This window comes from Nannospalax galili, unplaced genomic scaffold (assembly GCF_000622305.1).
Source record: "Nannospalax galili isolate Female #2095 unplaced genomic scaffold, S.galili_v1.0 scaffold1233, whole genome shotgun sequence".
NCBI lineage: Eukaryota > Metazoa > Chordata > Mammalia > Rodentia > Spalacidae > Nannospalax > Nannospalax galili.
This window is the reverse complement of record NW_008333791.1, coordinates 496,354-512,208: the sequence shown is the minus strand read 5'-3', so window position 1 is coordinate 512,208 and position 15,855 is coordinate 496,354. Positions and strand designations below refer to the sequence as shown.

Sequence of the window (15,855 nt, the reverse complement as noted above, 5' to 3'; positions counted from 1 at the left end):
GGCCTCCTTGATCAAGAGGACAGGTGACCCACCACAATTACAGGACATTTTGGGAGAGGCTCATAGTCCCCTGGAAGTAGTCGACCTAGGAGGGCAAGGAGCAAAAACTGTCCTTTATGTCCCTCTGACCAAATTATTACAGGCCTCGAAGTATGTCTGTTCTTTCTTTCTCCTTTGTTTTGAGATAGGTCTCCCTGTAGCCCTAGCTGGCCTGGAACTTCAAAGGCACTCCTTTTTTTTAAATTAAAATTTTTTTTTGTCTTTTTGAGACAGGGTCTCCTTGTAGCTGTCCTGGAACTGTGTAGACCAGGCTGGCCTTGAACTCACAGAGATCCGCCTGCCTCTGCCTCTCAGGTGCTGGGATTAAAGGCGTGTACCACCACGCCCAGCTTTAAATTTAATTAAAAATTTTTTAAATTTTTATTTTATGTGTATGCATGTATTGCCTTCCTATAGGTAAGTGCACCCATGTCATGCAATGACCACGGAAGACAGAAGAGGCTGTCAGATCCTCTGGAACTGGAGTTACGGACAGTTGTTAGTTGCCATGTGGGTGCTGGGATCTGAACCCGGGACTTCTGTAAGAACAGTCAGTGTTCTTAACTGCTGAGCCACCTCTCCAGCCCTTAATTTTTATTTATATGTATGAGTGTTTTGCCTGCATGTAAGTGCACCCAAACATGCAGTGCCTGCAGAGGCCAGAAAAGGGCATTGGATTCCCTGGAACTGGAGTTCCAGATGGACAGTTGTTAGCTACCTTGTGGTGTTGGGAACTGAACCTGGGTCACCTCTTCAGGCCTGTTTTTTTGTTTGTTTTTCTTTTTTTTGTCTTTTTGAAACAGGGTTTCCTTGTAGCCCCAGCTGTTTCTTTTTATGACAAATAGTTTTCATTGTTTGAATAGATCATATTTTGTTTCTCAAAAATTGTTGGGTTGTTTTTATATTTCCAGTGATGTCTCTGTGAACATTCATGTGTACATTTTTCTATGGTACATGTGTTTCACTCTCTTGGATACATGAGAAGAGTGGAATTGCTGAATTCTGTGGTAATTCTGTATTTAACTGTTTAAGTACCTGCCTCTACTATTTTAGTGACTGCATCATTTTACATTCCTACCAGTGATAAAAGTCTGGGTGACTCAAAGTAGGCAATCTCTTTTTAGTATATTTCTGGAGGCTGAAGAGATGGCTCAATGGCTAAGAACACTGATTACTCTTTCAGAGGACCCGGATTTAGTTCCCAGCACCCAGATGCAGCTAACAACCATCCATAAATCCAGTTCCAGGGGAATCTGACGCCTTCTTCTGGTCTTTGTATGCATTACACCATATGGGTGCACTTATATACATGCAGGCAAAATACTCATACACTAAAAAATAAATTAAAAAAAATAGGGGCCTGGAGAGATGGCTCAGTGGATAAGAGCACTGGCTGCTCTTGCATAGGACCCAGGTTTGGTTCCCAGCACCCACATGGTGGCTAACAACCCTCTTTAACTCCGGTTCCAAGGGATCCAGTGCCCTCTTCTAACTTCTGAGGGCATTGCACAACAGGGGTGCACTTATATATATGCAGGCAATGCACACATACACATGAAATAAAAGTAATGAATAAAATATTTATTAAAATATAGTCCTGATAACTGTTTATAAGTAATTTTCCTTTTGTCATTTTATAATGTATTATCTCATTTTACTTTTTTTTTTTTTGGTCTTTTTGAGACAGGGTCTCCCTGTAGCCCCAGCTGGCCTGGAACTCACTATGTAGACCAGGCTGGCCTTGAACTCACAGAGATCTGCCTGCCTCTGCCTCCCAAGTGCTGGGATTAAAGGCGTGCACCACCATGCCTGGCTACTCTTATTTTTTTAACTTTAAAAAATTACTGAGAATTTCATACATGTATATAAGGTATATTTATATAAAAACATACATATTTTTATATGTATATAAAAAAAGAGAGTACAGGAAGTTGTCAGAAAAAAGTGGTGGGAAGATATGGGAGGTGTTGGAGGGGGGAGTGGGTATGGATTTTATCATTTTCTCTTATTTAGAGAATATATAAAATTGTCCACAAAAAATGGTACATTCTTCTTTGTCTTGGAAGGCAGCTATGTTTGCTACTGCACTGTCATCTACCACTTATATGGGAGGCTCTTCCCATCAGACAGGCGTGCATTACACGTGTGGGCACACACATGCACACACACACACACACATACACACACACACACACAGAGCTGAATCAGAATGTCATCCTGAAGTAATGTCAAGAAACTACAGGAGCACAAGATCCTTTGTCCCTCCCTCTAAATGATCTCATTACGTACTTCTTTGGTTCTTAAGCATTGGTTTTAAACTTTCTTTTTTTTTTTTTTTTTTTTTTTTTTGTCTTTTTGAGATAGGGTTTCCCTATAGCCCCAGCTGGCCTGGAACTCACTATGTAGACCAGGCTGGCTTTGAATGTACAGAGATCCACCTGCCTCTGATTCCCAAGTGCTGGGATTAAAGGCATGCACCACCACGCCCGACTTGTTTTAAGCTTTTAAAAAATTTTTTTATTATTTTTCTTTTATGTGTATGTGTGTATTACTTGCATGCAGGTAAGTGCACCCATGTCATGCAGTGCCTGCGGAGGTCAGAAGAGGCTGTCGGATCCCCTGGGACTGGAGTTACAGACAGTTGTTAGCTGCGATGTGGGTGCTGGGATTCGAACCCGGGTCTTCTGCAAGAACAACCAGTGTTCTTAACCGCTGAGCCATCTCTCCAGCCCCTATTATTTTTATTTTATGTGTATGTATGTATTGCCTGCATGTAGGTAAGTGCACCCATGTCTTGCAATGCCCGTGGAGGACAGAAGAGGCTGTCAGGTCCCCTGGAACTGGAGTTACCAGCAGTTGTTAGCTGCCATGTGGTGCTGGGATTTGAACCCAGGTCTTCTGCAAGAACCACCAGTGATCCAGATCTCCAGCCATCAGTTTAAATTTTTTAAAGTTAGCATACAAAGTAATTAGATGCGTTTTTGCCATCTGCTATTCCAGAAAATTAAAAAGCTCCCTCAAAATAAACTTCTAGGTGACCAGCAACAGACTATATATCTTAAAATTTCTTCTTGTCACTGGGTGTGGTGGCACATACCTTTAATCCCAACACTGAGGAAGCAGAGGCAGGAGGAACTTTGTGAGTCGAAGGCCAGCTTGGTCTACGTAGTGAGTTCCAGGACATCTGGGACTACAGAGAGACCCTGTCTCAAAAAGACCAAAAAAAAAAACCCCAAAATTTCTTGTAGTCCATTCAGGGTGTCCTGTGTGCCATCCTTTTTTGTCACCCCATTTTATATTTTAACCATCTTCTAGGGGAAGCCTGCACTTTTTTCCAGGACTACTACTTTGACTTTAAGCTGGTTCCCCCTCTTGGGGACTTTCCAGCTTCATCATCTCCTTCAGTCTGAGACTTAAAGCATTCCACTATTCTTGTTTTGTTTTGTTTTTTGAGACAGGGTCTCCCTGTAGCTCCAACTGGCTTGGAACTCATAATGTAGACCAGACTGGCCTCAAACTCATAGAGATCAATCATCTGCCTTGGCCTCCCCAATGCTAGGACCAAAGGCATGCACCACGACACCTGGATCCACTTTTCCTCTTAATGTATTTAATTATACAGTCAATTAGAGCTTTAAAATGAATGCAATATATACTCTACCCCCACTTGCTAAGGCAGGGGCAAGGAAAGGATATGCTAACATCACCATTTTTTTTTTCTTAAGATAATTTCAGTGTAGCCATATTTTTTAGAAGTGGTGACAGGAGTAGAGAAACTGGTTTAAGGTCACACAGTAACAGAATCAGAATTGGATATTATACCTTTCTTAAAGAATTTACTGCCTTGACATATGATCAGAATGTCATTCAACAATAATAAATTGAATATAAATTGACATATTAACTAAAGTTATTGGAGTTTTTTTAAAGAACAATTTTTGAAAGCTAGACAGTTCTGGGGCTGCAGAGATGGCTCAGCAGTTAAAAGTACTGTCTGCTTGTGCAGAGGACCCAGGTGCTCTTGATAGATCACCCACATGGCTAAGAGTCATCTATAACTCCAGTTCCAGGGGGATCTGACCCCGGTCTCCTCATCTCCACAGGTATTGTACATATGGTGTACTTACATACATGCAGGCAAACACTCATAACACATAAAATAAAAATAAATAAATTTTTTAAAGCTAGGCAGTTCTTGGCATTCTTAGTAGATGTTCAAGGACTCTGAAAATGGTGTAATCTTTCAGGTGGACTTTAGGGAGACTGGAAAGTACTTATGTGAGAAGGTAGGCAGCTTCTGAACAAAACACATTTTTTTCCTTGGCCTTTCCGAGGTCTCTTCCCTTCTGGAAGAGGAGGCTCACTTTAAAAAAGTTAGAGGTTAAAAGAAAATGCAGGGCTAAGGAGATGGCCCGGTGGGGTAGAGTGCTTGCTGTGCAATGTGAAGGCTTAAGTTTGGATCCCCAGCGCCCATGTAAAAGCTGGGTGTAGCCACAGGTTCCACAGTAACCACAGTCCTGGGGAGGCGGAGACAGGTAGATCCTGGGCATTTGTTGAACAGTCAGTCTAACTGAAATGGGCACTTCAGGTTCAGTGAAAGAGACTCTCTCTTAATAAAGAGAAGCTCATTTTCTTTAAGGAAAGAAAACTTTGGTATTAAGGCTACTTAGATGTGATGGTGTACTGGGATGGGGTAGGATAGTTATTACTAAATTATATATTGTCTCTTTTCCAGCTTTGCTAACTGACAAAACTGAAATCCAGGTTAACTGAAGGGCAAGTCTTCCTCAGAAAGGCTGCAAAATCTGCCTTTTACATCTTTGAAGATTAGGTTTGATGCCAGGTTATGTGATGTATTTGGGGTTAGTGATACATATAAGATGATCCTGGAGTTGTGAAGACTTTGCTAAAAGCATCCCACCAGCAAATCTTCACTGTAAATTGGTAGGATTGTGCTTGCTCTGTTTTACACATTGGGAATTTAGCCATTAGCTGGCCTCAGTCTCACAGAGATCCACCTGCCTTTGCCTCCTGAGTGCTAGGATTAAAGGTATCACACCAGCTCCAATGAAAGTGTTTCCCATTCCATTGTCAAATTTCTCTTTTAGAATACTGACCACTGTGTTTGAGTTGCAAGTATGTGTGTGCTTCGAGAAAAGAAAAGTAAAAGAACCAGAGAAAGGCCTAATTTCAAGTAGCTTTCTATATTTCTTCCTTTTTGAAAAAAAAATTGATCATGGTATTAGTTGAAGGAAAAGGGAAATGTAGGAAAACCTTTGGCCACCCTTCCTGAGATTAGGGAAAATCAGAGGTTGTTGGACTCTCATAGCTTGGCTGGTTTGGGCATACCTACTTTGTCCAAGCAGATTCTGACAGTGTCTTCCCTCCTGGCAGATGGCTCAATCACAAAGGAGTGAGACAGAAGCGCCTGAATGCCTGGCTGGGGATCAGGAATGAGGATGCTGATGAGTAAGTTGTTCGGTCAGGGGACTTTGTTCTCAGTATAAGACTCTGCTCTCCTGTGCATACCCGGAGTTGGTTCTCATCATCCCTAGACAATACTGAGTCAAGAACTTTGCACCTTTCGGTTGAATTGCCTGAAAAGTAAATTACCGTCAGTTGAGTGTAGAAACCTGCCCTGCTATTCAGATGCTCATGCTCTAGCTGAATGAGAACTGTGAATTCTGTACTGTCTACACCCATAATAAGTAATGAAATTGTTTAAAAACAAACACCCAACTAATTGGAATTTTGCTTTATTTTATATAGATGCAGAATAGCATTTTTATTAACATATATATATGTAAACTGTTCGGTAAAATAATACTTTAAATATTTAATCTTCAGAACTTACTTTATCAATGAGGAAGATGAGAACCTGCCTCATTATGATGAGAAAACCTGGTTTGTTGAGGATGTCAATCGAGTACAAGCAGAGGACTTGCTTTATGGAAAACCAGATGGTGCATTCTTAATTCGTGAGAGCAGCAAGAAAGGGTGTTACGCTTGCTCTGTCGTGTAAGTCTTCTCTGGGGATATGAGCTTTTGAAATTTTCTGCATTGATTAATGGAAGATGAACCCCTCATAAAATCCAGATAAAATTAGTTAAAAGTATAGTAATAAGGACCCATGGCTTACTTAGACCTTTAATATTTGTACAGTGGTTTTAGGGTATGCTGGGTATAGCTCTTGGCTCTGCTGCTAACCTACTTCACGACCTTGGGTACATTACTTGGGGGTTTTGCTGAGTAAATGTTACCTATGAATATTATGATAATGATGCCAGTGAAGGACAGGATAGAAAGCAGAGATGACAAAGTGACCACTCTCAGAGGGCAAGGTGTAGCCTCAGACAACCATTGATGTTTTCTCTTATATGTGGAATATAGATTTAAATATAAACACACACACACATATATGTAAAATAAAAGCAGGAGAGAGACTACTTGGGATAAAAGACAGGGCTGGTGGTGGAGAGGATAATCAGGGGAATGTGAACAAGGTACAATAATACATATGTATGAAAAGTCATACAAGTACATTGATATGGCTCACTAAATAAAGATACTTGTGACCAAGCCTGATGACTTGAGTTTGAGACCCACGGTGGGAGAACGGACTCCTGCAAGTTGTCTTATACCCCCTCCACATGCATGCTGTGTGTGGCCCGTGTGCCCCCATAAATAAGTAAATATAATTTGTAAAACTTATTTATGTGAATGAGTGTTTTGCCTGCATGTATATAAGTGCACCACATGTGTGCAATGTCCATGGAGGCCAGAAGAGGGTGTTGGATCCCCTGGAACTGCAGTTATGGACAGTTGTTAGCTGCCATGTGGGTCCTGGGAACTGAACTTGGGTCTTCTGCAAGAGCAGCCAGTACTCTTCAACTGCTGAGCCATCTCTCCAGCCAATATTTTAATATTTTATTATTATTATTATTATTTGTCTTTTTTGAGACAGGGTCTCTCTGTAGCCCCAGCTGTCCTGGAACTCACTATGTAGACCAGGCTGGCCTTGAACTCACAGAGATCCACCTGCCTCTGCCTCCCAAGTGCTGGGATTAAAGGTGCACGCCACCATGCCTGGCTTATTTTATTATTTTTATTTTATGTGTATGAATGTATTGCATACATGCATATAAGTGCACCTATGTCATAACATGTCTGTGGAGGTCAGAAGAGGGTGTCAGATTCCCTGGAATCGGAGTTAGAGATGGTTGTTAGCTGCCATGTGGGTGCTGGGAATCAGTCCTGGATCCTCCGCAAGTGCACCCTGTAGTCTTAACTGCTGAGCTCTCTCTCCAGCCCCTTCCAGTCCCAATTTTAAAAAATTAAAAAAAAATTTTATTGAAGCCATGATGAAATCCATTGTTTTGTATACTAAAAAACAATTTTTTTAAAGGAGGGCAAGGTGGAGAAGATAAGTGAAAGGAACTGATAGAGAGCTGGATTATAGATTTGAGCTACCATGCCCAGCTCCTAGGCTTGTCCATCTCATACAATATCCAAGATAGATAGAATCACAGTCAAGTAGGTGCATGTATGAAAATGTTAATTCTGGTGGGGAAAGAGAGTTGAGAGGTTTGTGGAAAAGGAACTGGACCTTAAAAGATAATGGTGTCCATGGGAAGAAAATAAGGGAGAAATTGAAAAGTATATTGGATTTCTGTCATCTAAAAGTAGAACTACTGGGGCTGGAGAGATGCTCAGCAGTTAAGAGCACTGACTGCTCTTGCAGAGGACCCAGGTTCGATTCCCAGCACCCATATGGCAGCTAGCAGACGTCTGTAGCTCTAGTTCCAGATGATTCGATGCTGTCTTCTGACCTCTGCTGGCACTGCATGATACAGGTGCACTTACACACATGTAGGCAATACACTCATACACATAAAATAAAAATTAAGAAAAGGAGGGGCTGGAGAGATGGCTCAGTGGTTAAGAACACTGGTTGTTCTTGCAGAAGACCTGGGTTTGCATCCCAGCACCCACATGGCAGCTAACAACTGTCCATAACTCCAGTCCCAGGGGATCCAACAGCCTCTTCTGTCCTCCGCGGGCATTGCACAACATGGGTGCACTTACATGCAGGCAATACACGCATACACATAAAATAAAAATAGTAAATAAAATTAAAAAAAAATTTTTAAAAGGAGATAATGGGATACTATAAATGAATACTGTAAGCATTATATGTCAACAGTTTAAATAACATATTTATTGTTAGGCAAATTCTGGGACTATAAAAACAATCCAGGGCTGGGTGTGGTGGTGCATGCCTTTAATCCCAGCACTTGGGAGGCAGAGGCAGGTGGATCTCTGTGAGTTCAAGGCCAGCCTGGTCTACATAGCGAGTTCCAGGTCAGCTGGGGCTACAGGGAGACCCTGTCTCACAAAGACCGAAAAACAACAACAACAACAAAAAACAATCAGACAAACAAAAAACCAATCCAAAATGTATCAAGAAGTACAGAATCTGATTAGAGCTATAACAAGAAATAGAATTGTTGGACTGGCAAGATGGCTCAGTGGGAGTGTACACACCTGATGTACTTTATTTTGTGGATTGCACAGGTGTGAGGAAATAACTGATTGTCAAGAGTTGTGTTCTGACTTCTACACACGCACCATGGCATGTGCTTGCACACACATAACACACACAAAACACAAAAAACAGACCAAGAAAGTGAATTGCTACTTAAAATCTACCCAGAGAGAAAAGCCCAGACCCAAATAGCCTTACTGGTGAATTTTACCATGTTAAAAAAAAATTAATACTAATCTTTTACATAAATTGCTCCAGAAATTTGAGTCTAATTTTATGAGGTATTACTTGACATCAGAAGCAGATACAGGATATCACAAAAAGGCTCTGATCTACAGCACTGCTCAGTGACTTTGTAGAGTCCTACAAATATAAACACCTTTAACTAGGTTTCAACTAGGAAGATAGCCTCAGCCATATACGGAAAGTGTTAAAGTCATGTACCATCACTACATAGGCTTCATCTCAGAATGTAGTGTCATTTAAAATAGAAAAAATAAGGGCTGGAGAGATGGCTCAGTGGTTAACAACACTGGTTGTTTTTGCAGAAGACACGGGTTTGAATCCCAGCACCCACACGGCAGCTAACAGTTGTCCGTAACTCCAGTCCCAGGGGATCCGACAGCCTCTTCTGACCTCTGCAGGCATTGCAGGACACGGGTACACTTACTTACCTACATTCAGGCAATACACGCATACACATAAAATTAAAAAAAAAAATAGAAAAATTAATTACTGTAATAATAATACAAAAAGGGCTAAGAATAATCCACACAATATGCTCATTAGATCCACAAAAAGTATTTGCAAAATCTAATACTTTCCATGTCTGGAATAAAAAGGAATGAAATAAAGCAGGAATAGGAGAGAGCTTCTATTGATAATGGAAGACTGTCTTCCTCTAAGATGATGAAGAGCAGGATGTCCACTGTTAAAGCTATCAGTATTGGAAAGGGAGAAGAAAACTATTAGAGATGGCTTCATAAAGGTTGCAGGTTATATGACACAAGAGTGTCATGTCATCTAGGCTGGTCTCGAACTTGCTGTGCAGCTCATTATGATCTTGAGTTTTGGTTTTTTTTTTTTTTTTTTTCTTTTGTTGGTCTTTTTTTATTATTTTTTAGATAGGGTCTCCCTGTAGCCCCAGCTGTCCCGGAACTCACTATGTAGACCAGGCTGGCCTTAAACTCACAGAGATCCACCTGCCTCTGCCTCCCAAGTGCTGGGATTAAAGGCATGTACCACCATGCCCGGCATGATCTTGAGTTTTTGATCTTCCTATCTTCCAAGTGCCAGGATTACAGATGTATGCCACCATGTCTAATTTACAGAAAGATGTATTTCTGTGTACATCTATGAATAATCAAAGAATGAAATGTCATGTCATTTACAAAAATGATGAAATAACTAGGAATAAAATAAATCTGAATTGTATAGTGAAATCTAAAAAACATAACTGAAAGAAATTAAAGGCTTCAAGCTGGAGAGATGGCTCAGTGGTTAAGAGCACTGGCTGTTCTTGCAGAGGACCTGGGTTCAGTTCCCAGCACCCACATGGCAGCTAACAACTGTCCATAACTCCAGTTCCATGATGCCCTCTTCTGTGCAGGCATTGCACAACACAGGTGCACTTACAGATTATGTGTATACTCATATACATAAAATAAAAATATTTTCTAAAATAAAGACTTTACTAAGTGAAAGACATTTGTGTATTAAGAATATGTAAGAGGCAGTTTTTCTGTTACTTCCATGTCTTCTGAGCTCCTTGAAATGTAATAAATACTGGGTTTTTTTTCTTAAAAATGTTTAAAATAGCAGTATTTCTGGAATTGATCTTCACCATCAAGCAGTCTTATCAAAATCCAAAGACTTGGTTGGATATTTGCAGAAATAAACAAGATCTTTCTAAAATTCATATGAAAATGTAAGGAGCCCAGAATAGCCAGAGTAATCTTGAAAAAAAAGAAAAAAGAAATTAGGTATACATTTATGTTTACTTGTTAAGTACCTGTAGTCAAGTCTGTAAGAGGCATTGTCATGTCTGAATGACAGGACACTTCTCAGAACATTTGCTCTGGACTTCTGTTTATGGTCGTCACCTGCCTTAACATTTTTCCTATGGTATGTCATTGCAGTGCGGATGGGGAAGTGAAACACTGTGTGATCTACAGCACTGCTAGAGGATACGGCTTTGCAGAACCCTACAACCTGTATAGCTCACTGAAGGAGCTGGTGCTCCATTACCAGCAGACATCCCTGGTTCAACACAATGACTCCCTCAATGTCAGGCTTGCCTACCCTGTCCACGCAGAGATGCCTTCGTTCTGCAGATAAATGGAGTGGGAAGAGATGTGGCTCTCCAGCATTTTTTTCTAGTTTTTTATTAGACTACGGCGAGGGCATTCTTTCTACATAGACTGCTTGTTTTGCACAAGAAGTGATTCTGTGAATGTGAAGGGGAAAGGCCAAGCAGTAGCTGGCCAGGATTTGGGGATAAATAAAGGGCCTGGGGTTTCTGGACTCAGCTGTGCTGCTGCGCTGACATTTTAAGCTGGAAGCAGGTGTTGATGTTTGGAAAGTCTGTTTCCTTGAGTTTTGTTTTGTTGGCAGGCACCTTTAAAAACATGTTAGACTTGTTAGGGGGGTAGGGGTGGTTGTGGGAGTTGTTTGGAAGCCTCTGAAGAGTCCATGTCCTCTTGTCTTCTCTGAGACTGCAGCAGGTCACGATTCTGTTGTGAGTTGTTTTGCTCTGAAAGTCCCTCTTCCCCAAAGAAGACCGCTTTGGTTCTGTGGTAGAATGGGGTGTAGTTTAAAATTAAAAAAAAAAAAAAAAACCAAAGGAAAATAGGGGAGACTTCAGATTTCATTTACAGTCTAAGACAAGGAGGTAAAAAACAACTTCATGATGTTACTTCATTTTTTCCAACATTATTTAGGCTTCAGCATCTATCTCTTCCCTCTAAAGCACTATGTTCATAAACCAGTACTTGTCAGACTAAGAGCTAAGGGGAGACGGTGAGACGGTGACACTAGTAGCTGAATGTATACTTCAGTACCAAAACTTGAAAATAAGAAAACTAGAAATGAGTTTTAACAAGCACTAAAGTCAGTGTATTTCCTTCTGTCCTGCCCATGTTTCTCAGAGATGAGGAATAGCATTCTTTGTGTGGGGATAGTGAGCTTTGAATCATAATATGAAGTTGGTGCTTGTGTGGTGTTTCCTTAGCCTAAAGAATGAGCTGTTATTTGAAACCTTTGTAACTTGTTTGTATGAGTAAAGAAAAGGTGCAATCCAGTGCTTTTAGATGGCTTAATATACCAAATAATGATATAGAACATTGTTATGTGTGCTTACCCGAGTTTAAAAGCCTTGCAAAACTGTATACGTGGTTTAATTTGCCTTCATCTCCCTCCCTTTTCTGGTAGGGTTTAGGGAGTTGTCAGTAGCCAAGGAGGGGGAATCAATTTTTGGTCAGAGACCTCAATAAATCACAGGCACAGGGGTCTTGGTGTCCAAGGTGAGGGGCCCATCACATTACACTTCCATACAGCAGTTTCTGAAACTTTTGCCAAGAGAGGTGGCTTGGAGTTCAGACTGCGAGTGGAAATCATCTGGAAGCTTTTCTATTTGCCTTTTTTGGTGAGCCTGCCATTAAGGCAGTGTGCAGTCTGCCTTCGTGTTTCAGTGAGGCTGTGCTTTTAGGCCAGCAATCTTCTGCTTCATGTGGTTTAAGCCTTCCAGCTGATTGAAGTTAGGCCAATGGAGTAGAGGCCACTCACTTGCCAAATAGGGTCCAGCTGCTTCGAAGCCAGTCCTGGAACCCTAATAGGTTCAGTATGACTCAGCAGTTTGAGCCCAGAGATGTGCAGTCAGGCATTCTAGTTGAGCTCGATTAGCAAGCCAGTACCTGGCTCTGAGTTCATAAGCTCTACTTTGGGGGCCAAAATAAGGATGAATATTACTTGCCCTAGCATTTATTCTTGGTGACAGTGTCTAGAATGAACCAGGATACTGAAATTTACATAGATTAAAATTTTTGGAAAATCTTTCAGTTACTAACAGTGAGGATGGGAAAAAAGGACTTAACTTTGGCTTTTCCTTGTTTACATCACAGTTCCAGGTTTAGATGAGAAGAAACAAATTGAACTCCCTCAATGTCCCCATTCTAATTTAAACCCTTACCTTTCCCCAAATTGCCAGATTGAAATCTTGCTGAAAGTTTTACTGAGTAATACAAGGCTAATGGCTGCTTGGCACACCTGTGTGGCTTTGCATCTGGTGTTGATCTTGCTGAAGCAGTTAGATGCTCAAAATCTGGTGGAGGGAATCTCGCTGATCTAGTACTAAAATTTTAGCACCTACCCCCCCCCCAAATGGAATACACATCTGTAGTGGTGACTAGCATGTCATTGCCTTGTAGGGATGACATGGAGGATTTGCAGGAGAGAGAAATCACCCTCTTATTAACTACACTGGGCTGGCTTGTGAAGGCAAGTTTTCAGTCCTACAGTCCTTTCCTTGGTCACTGCTTTATGGGATCTTATACCAATGGTCATTGACTAAATCAGAAAGTCTCTTTTTCTGATGTTACTGCATGATTCAGTTGACAGTGGAAATGGCATAGGGACCAGCCTACCAAGCAGTGGGTGTTGGGCATGTGGCGGGGTAAGTATGCTGTGCCCTTGCCTCCTGGCTTAGGAGCATGTCTTGGCTGCCTTCACAAGTCTAGATTGATGTCCAGTTCCATGATCTGGACCCTGGGACTATCTCGCTTGGCCTCTTAACTGTAGTCTCATTGACTGAGGCAAAGGGTAAAGAGACAGACCAAGACCAAAGGGGCTCATTTTGGCTAGATCAGTCATCCACCAACATGAAAAGAGCTTGGGGTTGGTTAGACATAGATCTGTCTTTTCCAGGTGAAACTTTCAAAACAGTGCTGTTTCCATGTGGTCATTGATGCCAAATCTTGGCCATGGTTCAGGATAAGTTGTCTGTGTCCTTACCACTGATCTGGCCAAGGATAAAAGCTTCCCACACCTCTACTCCCTAAGACATAATGGTATCTCCCATTTATGTGGTATCTTCCATGTGTCTTTTCTTGCTTCAAGGAACCAACCCCATACATTGTCCTGAGCTAAAAAAATTACATCTGAGCAATTTCTGGTTTCTGGGATGATCTATGCTACCAGGTAAGACCTCAGAGTAGGCCTCTGTGGGGTTTCAGTGGCTTCAAACCAGACGGTCCATGCCTGGTCCTCTGCTGCCAGCTGCTCAGTCTTGCTTTGGGTCTAGCCACTTGTGACAACCTTGCTTCCTTACAAACCCTCGCATGTAACTTTGGTGCCCTGGTGTTTCTTGTGAAGAACCTTTTTTGTTGTCTTTGGTGTATTAAAAAAAATTCACGTAGTTTTATGTAAAAATACAAGGAAGCCAACTGTGTCTTGTGTTGGGACAATTCACAATGTAGTTCCTAGACCACTTTTGACAAATTGTTTTTGTCACCGAATGTGTTCAGACATTGCTGTGCAGTTGTGGGGAAGGGGTGGGGGGTGGGGAAGGTGAGGTGAGATACTGTTGGGCTTTTTTTTTTTTAAACCTTCCCCAAGATGGGGATAGTCTGGCCAACATGCTCCAATAATGCAATAAAGACATTGCAGTAAAACACTTTTTTTTTGTCTTCTTGGATTGGAGGGCTGTGAGCTTGGGGCATGGAAGGGAACAAGGTAAGAAAGCATCTAACCATTGAAACTCCGTCTCTATTAAGCACCAAAAGACCAGTCTTGGGGTGGTCCCAAACCAAGAGGCTCTCTTCCTTCTGTTAGAGGAAACCAACACTGTAATCCACTCAAAACAGGACACAGAGACTTATACTAATTGTGAAAAAAAATGAGAGCCATCTCCTTCCCAACACTCATCCTATGTATACATGTAGTTTGTTAGTTCTCATGATGTATTTCTGTTCACAAATAAGCACTTTCTCATTCCACTCTTGGGGAAGGAAAAAGGGGCTCAATCTTAATAGTCTATCCTCATGTCCCAGGTTGCTGTTATTCTCCAAGGCACTTTGTTGAGGGTCCTGTTAGGAACATTATCAGTCAACATGGCAACTTTATTATTACACAGGACATTGTAGTTCTCAGGCTTTATCCACATGCACTGGTCAGGGGAATAGTCTGTTCTAAATTACCTTGCCTGTGCCTTTTCTCCCTGCCATATCTTAACCACAAGGTGCCCTTGTTGCTACTGACGTGAACAGTGGAAATTTAATCCTGAGACACTCAAAATTTTATCTCCTGCCCACTCCTGTCTTCTGACCTCTGCCTGCTGGCTAGATGTCACTAGGATGTCCAGTGTCACGCAGGCATTTCAGATTTTATTTCACAGAGAAATACATGACCCACTCAATTACCTTATCTTCCCACCACCAAACCTATAAGCATGTCTATGTCCATGTAACTCCTGTTAAATTACAAAAGGTACCTCCTCCAACCGATGCCACAAGTATTTTGGGTTTATTTTCTCTCGCCTCTGGAACCTCTTGTAAATATCTTTTCACTCACTTCTCATCTGGATCATCCCCATTTGACATTTAAAGTGGCTGGGTGTCCTCATGCTACCTCTTGAACCTCAAATCAATTACATACCCTCTTACTATTTTCCCCTTCACAGCAAGAGCTGCCTCAGTATTTCCTCACCTGACACATTTTAGTATAGGGTCCACCATTACCTGAAACTACCAGCTTTGAAGTTTTCAGTGACCATTGCTATTGACTTTTCTTCCTGGAAAACTTTTATTAGTTACCTCTGACAGGTTTTATCTCTTGGAGTTCACTAGCCTCCTCCTCCCTTATGCCTCTTGACCTAACAGTTTTGTCTACATTCCTGAATTCATCTCTAGGCCAATTACGTTTCTCTTGCTCAGATTTCTATTGTGAAGCACCTCATATTTAGTATATTTAGTATACTGAATGCAGGGCCACCTCCTGGCCCTGATTCACTTGTGTTTTATATTTCACTGAATGGAAACAATTCAACTGGTTATATTAGAATTGTATTCACTTTTTCTTTAAACAAAAAACAAAAAACAGGGTCTCCCATAGCCCCAGCTGGACTGGAACTATGTAGACCAGGTTGGCCTCAATCTCATAAAGATCATCTGCCTCTGCCTTCTGAGTGCTGGGATTAAAGGCGTACACCACTACGCCTGGCTATAACATTTTTTTTTTTGCTCTTTTCTGTTTTGCAGTACTAAGTTTTGGACCCATAG

At 41.4% G+C, this 15,855-nt stretch overlaps 1 protein-coding gene across 4 annotated transcripts in view; it reads left to right on the top strand.

The window, feature by feature from the left end:
• Positions 1-11,642, top strand: part of LOC103730305 (phosphatidylinositol 3-kinase regulatory subunit gamma) — a 141,198-nt gene extending 129,556 nt beyond the window's left edge. For all 4 annotated transcript variants that reach the window (XM_008828500.3, XM_008828494.3, XM_029561298.1 and 1 more), the window contains 3 exons: positions 5,434-5,508; positions 5,887-6,057; positions 10,723-11,642. In XM_008828500.3, coding sequence (XP_008826722.1) covers positions 5,434-5,508; positions 5,887-6,057; positions 10,723-10,921 — 445 coding nt within the window. In that variant the 3' untranslated portion in view covers positions 10,922-11,642. The remainder of the gene's footprint in view (positions 1-5,433; positions 5,509-5,886; positions 6,058-10,722) is intronic.
• Positions 11,643-15,855: the final 4,213 nt, after the last annotated feature.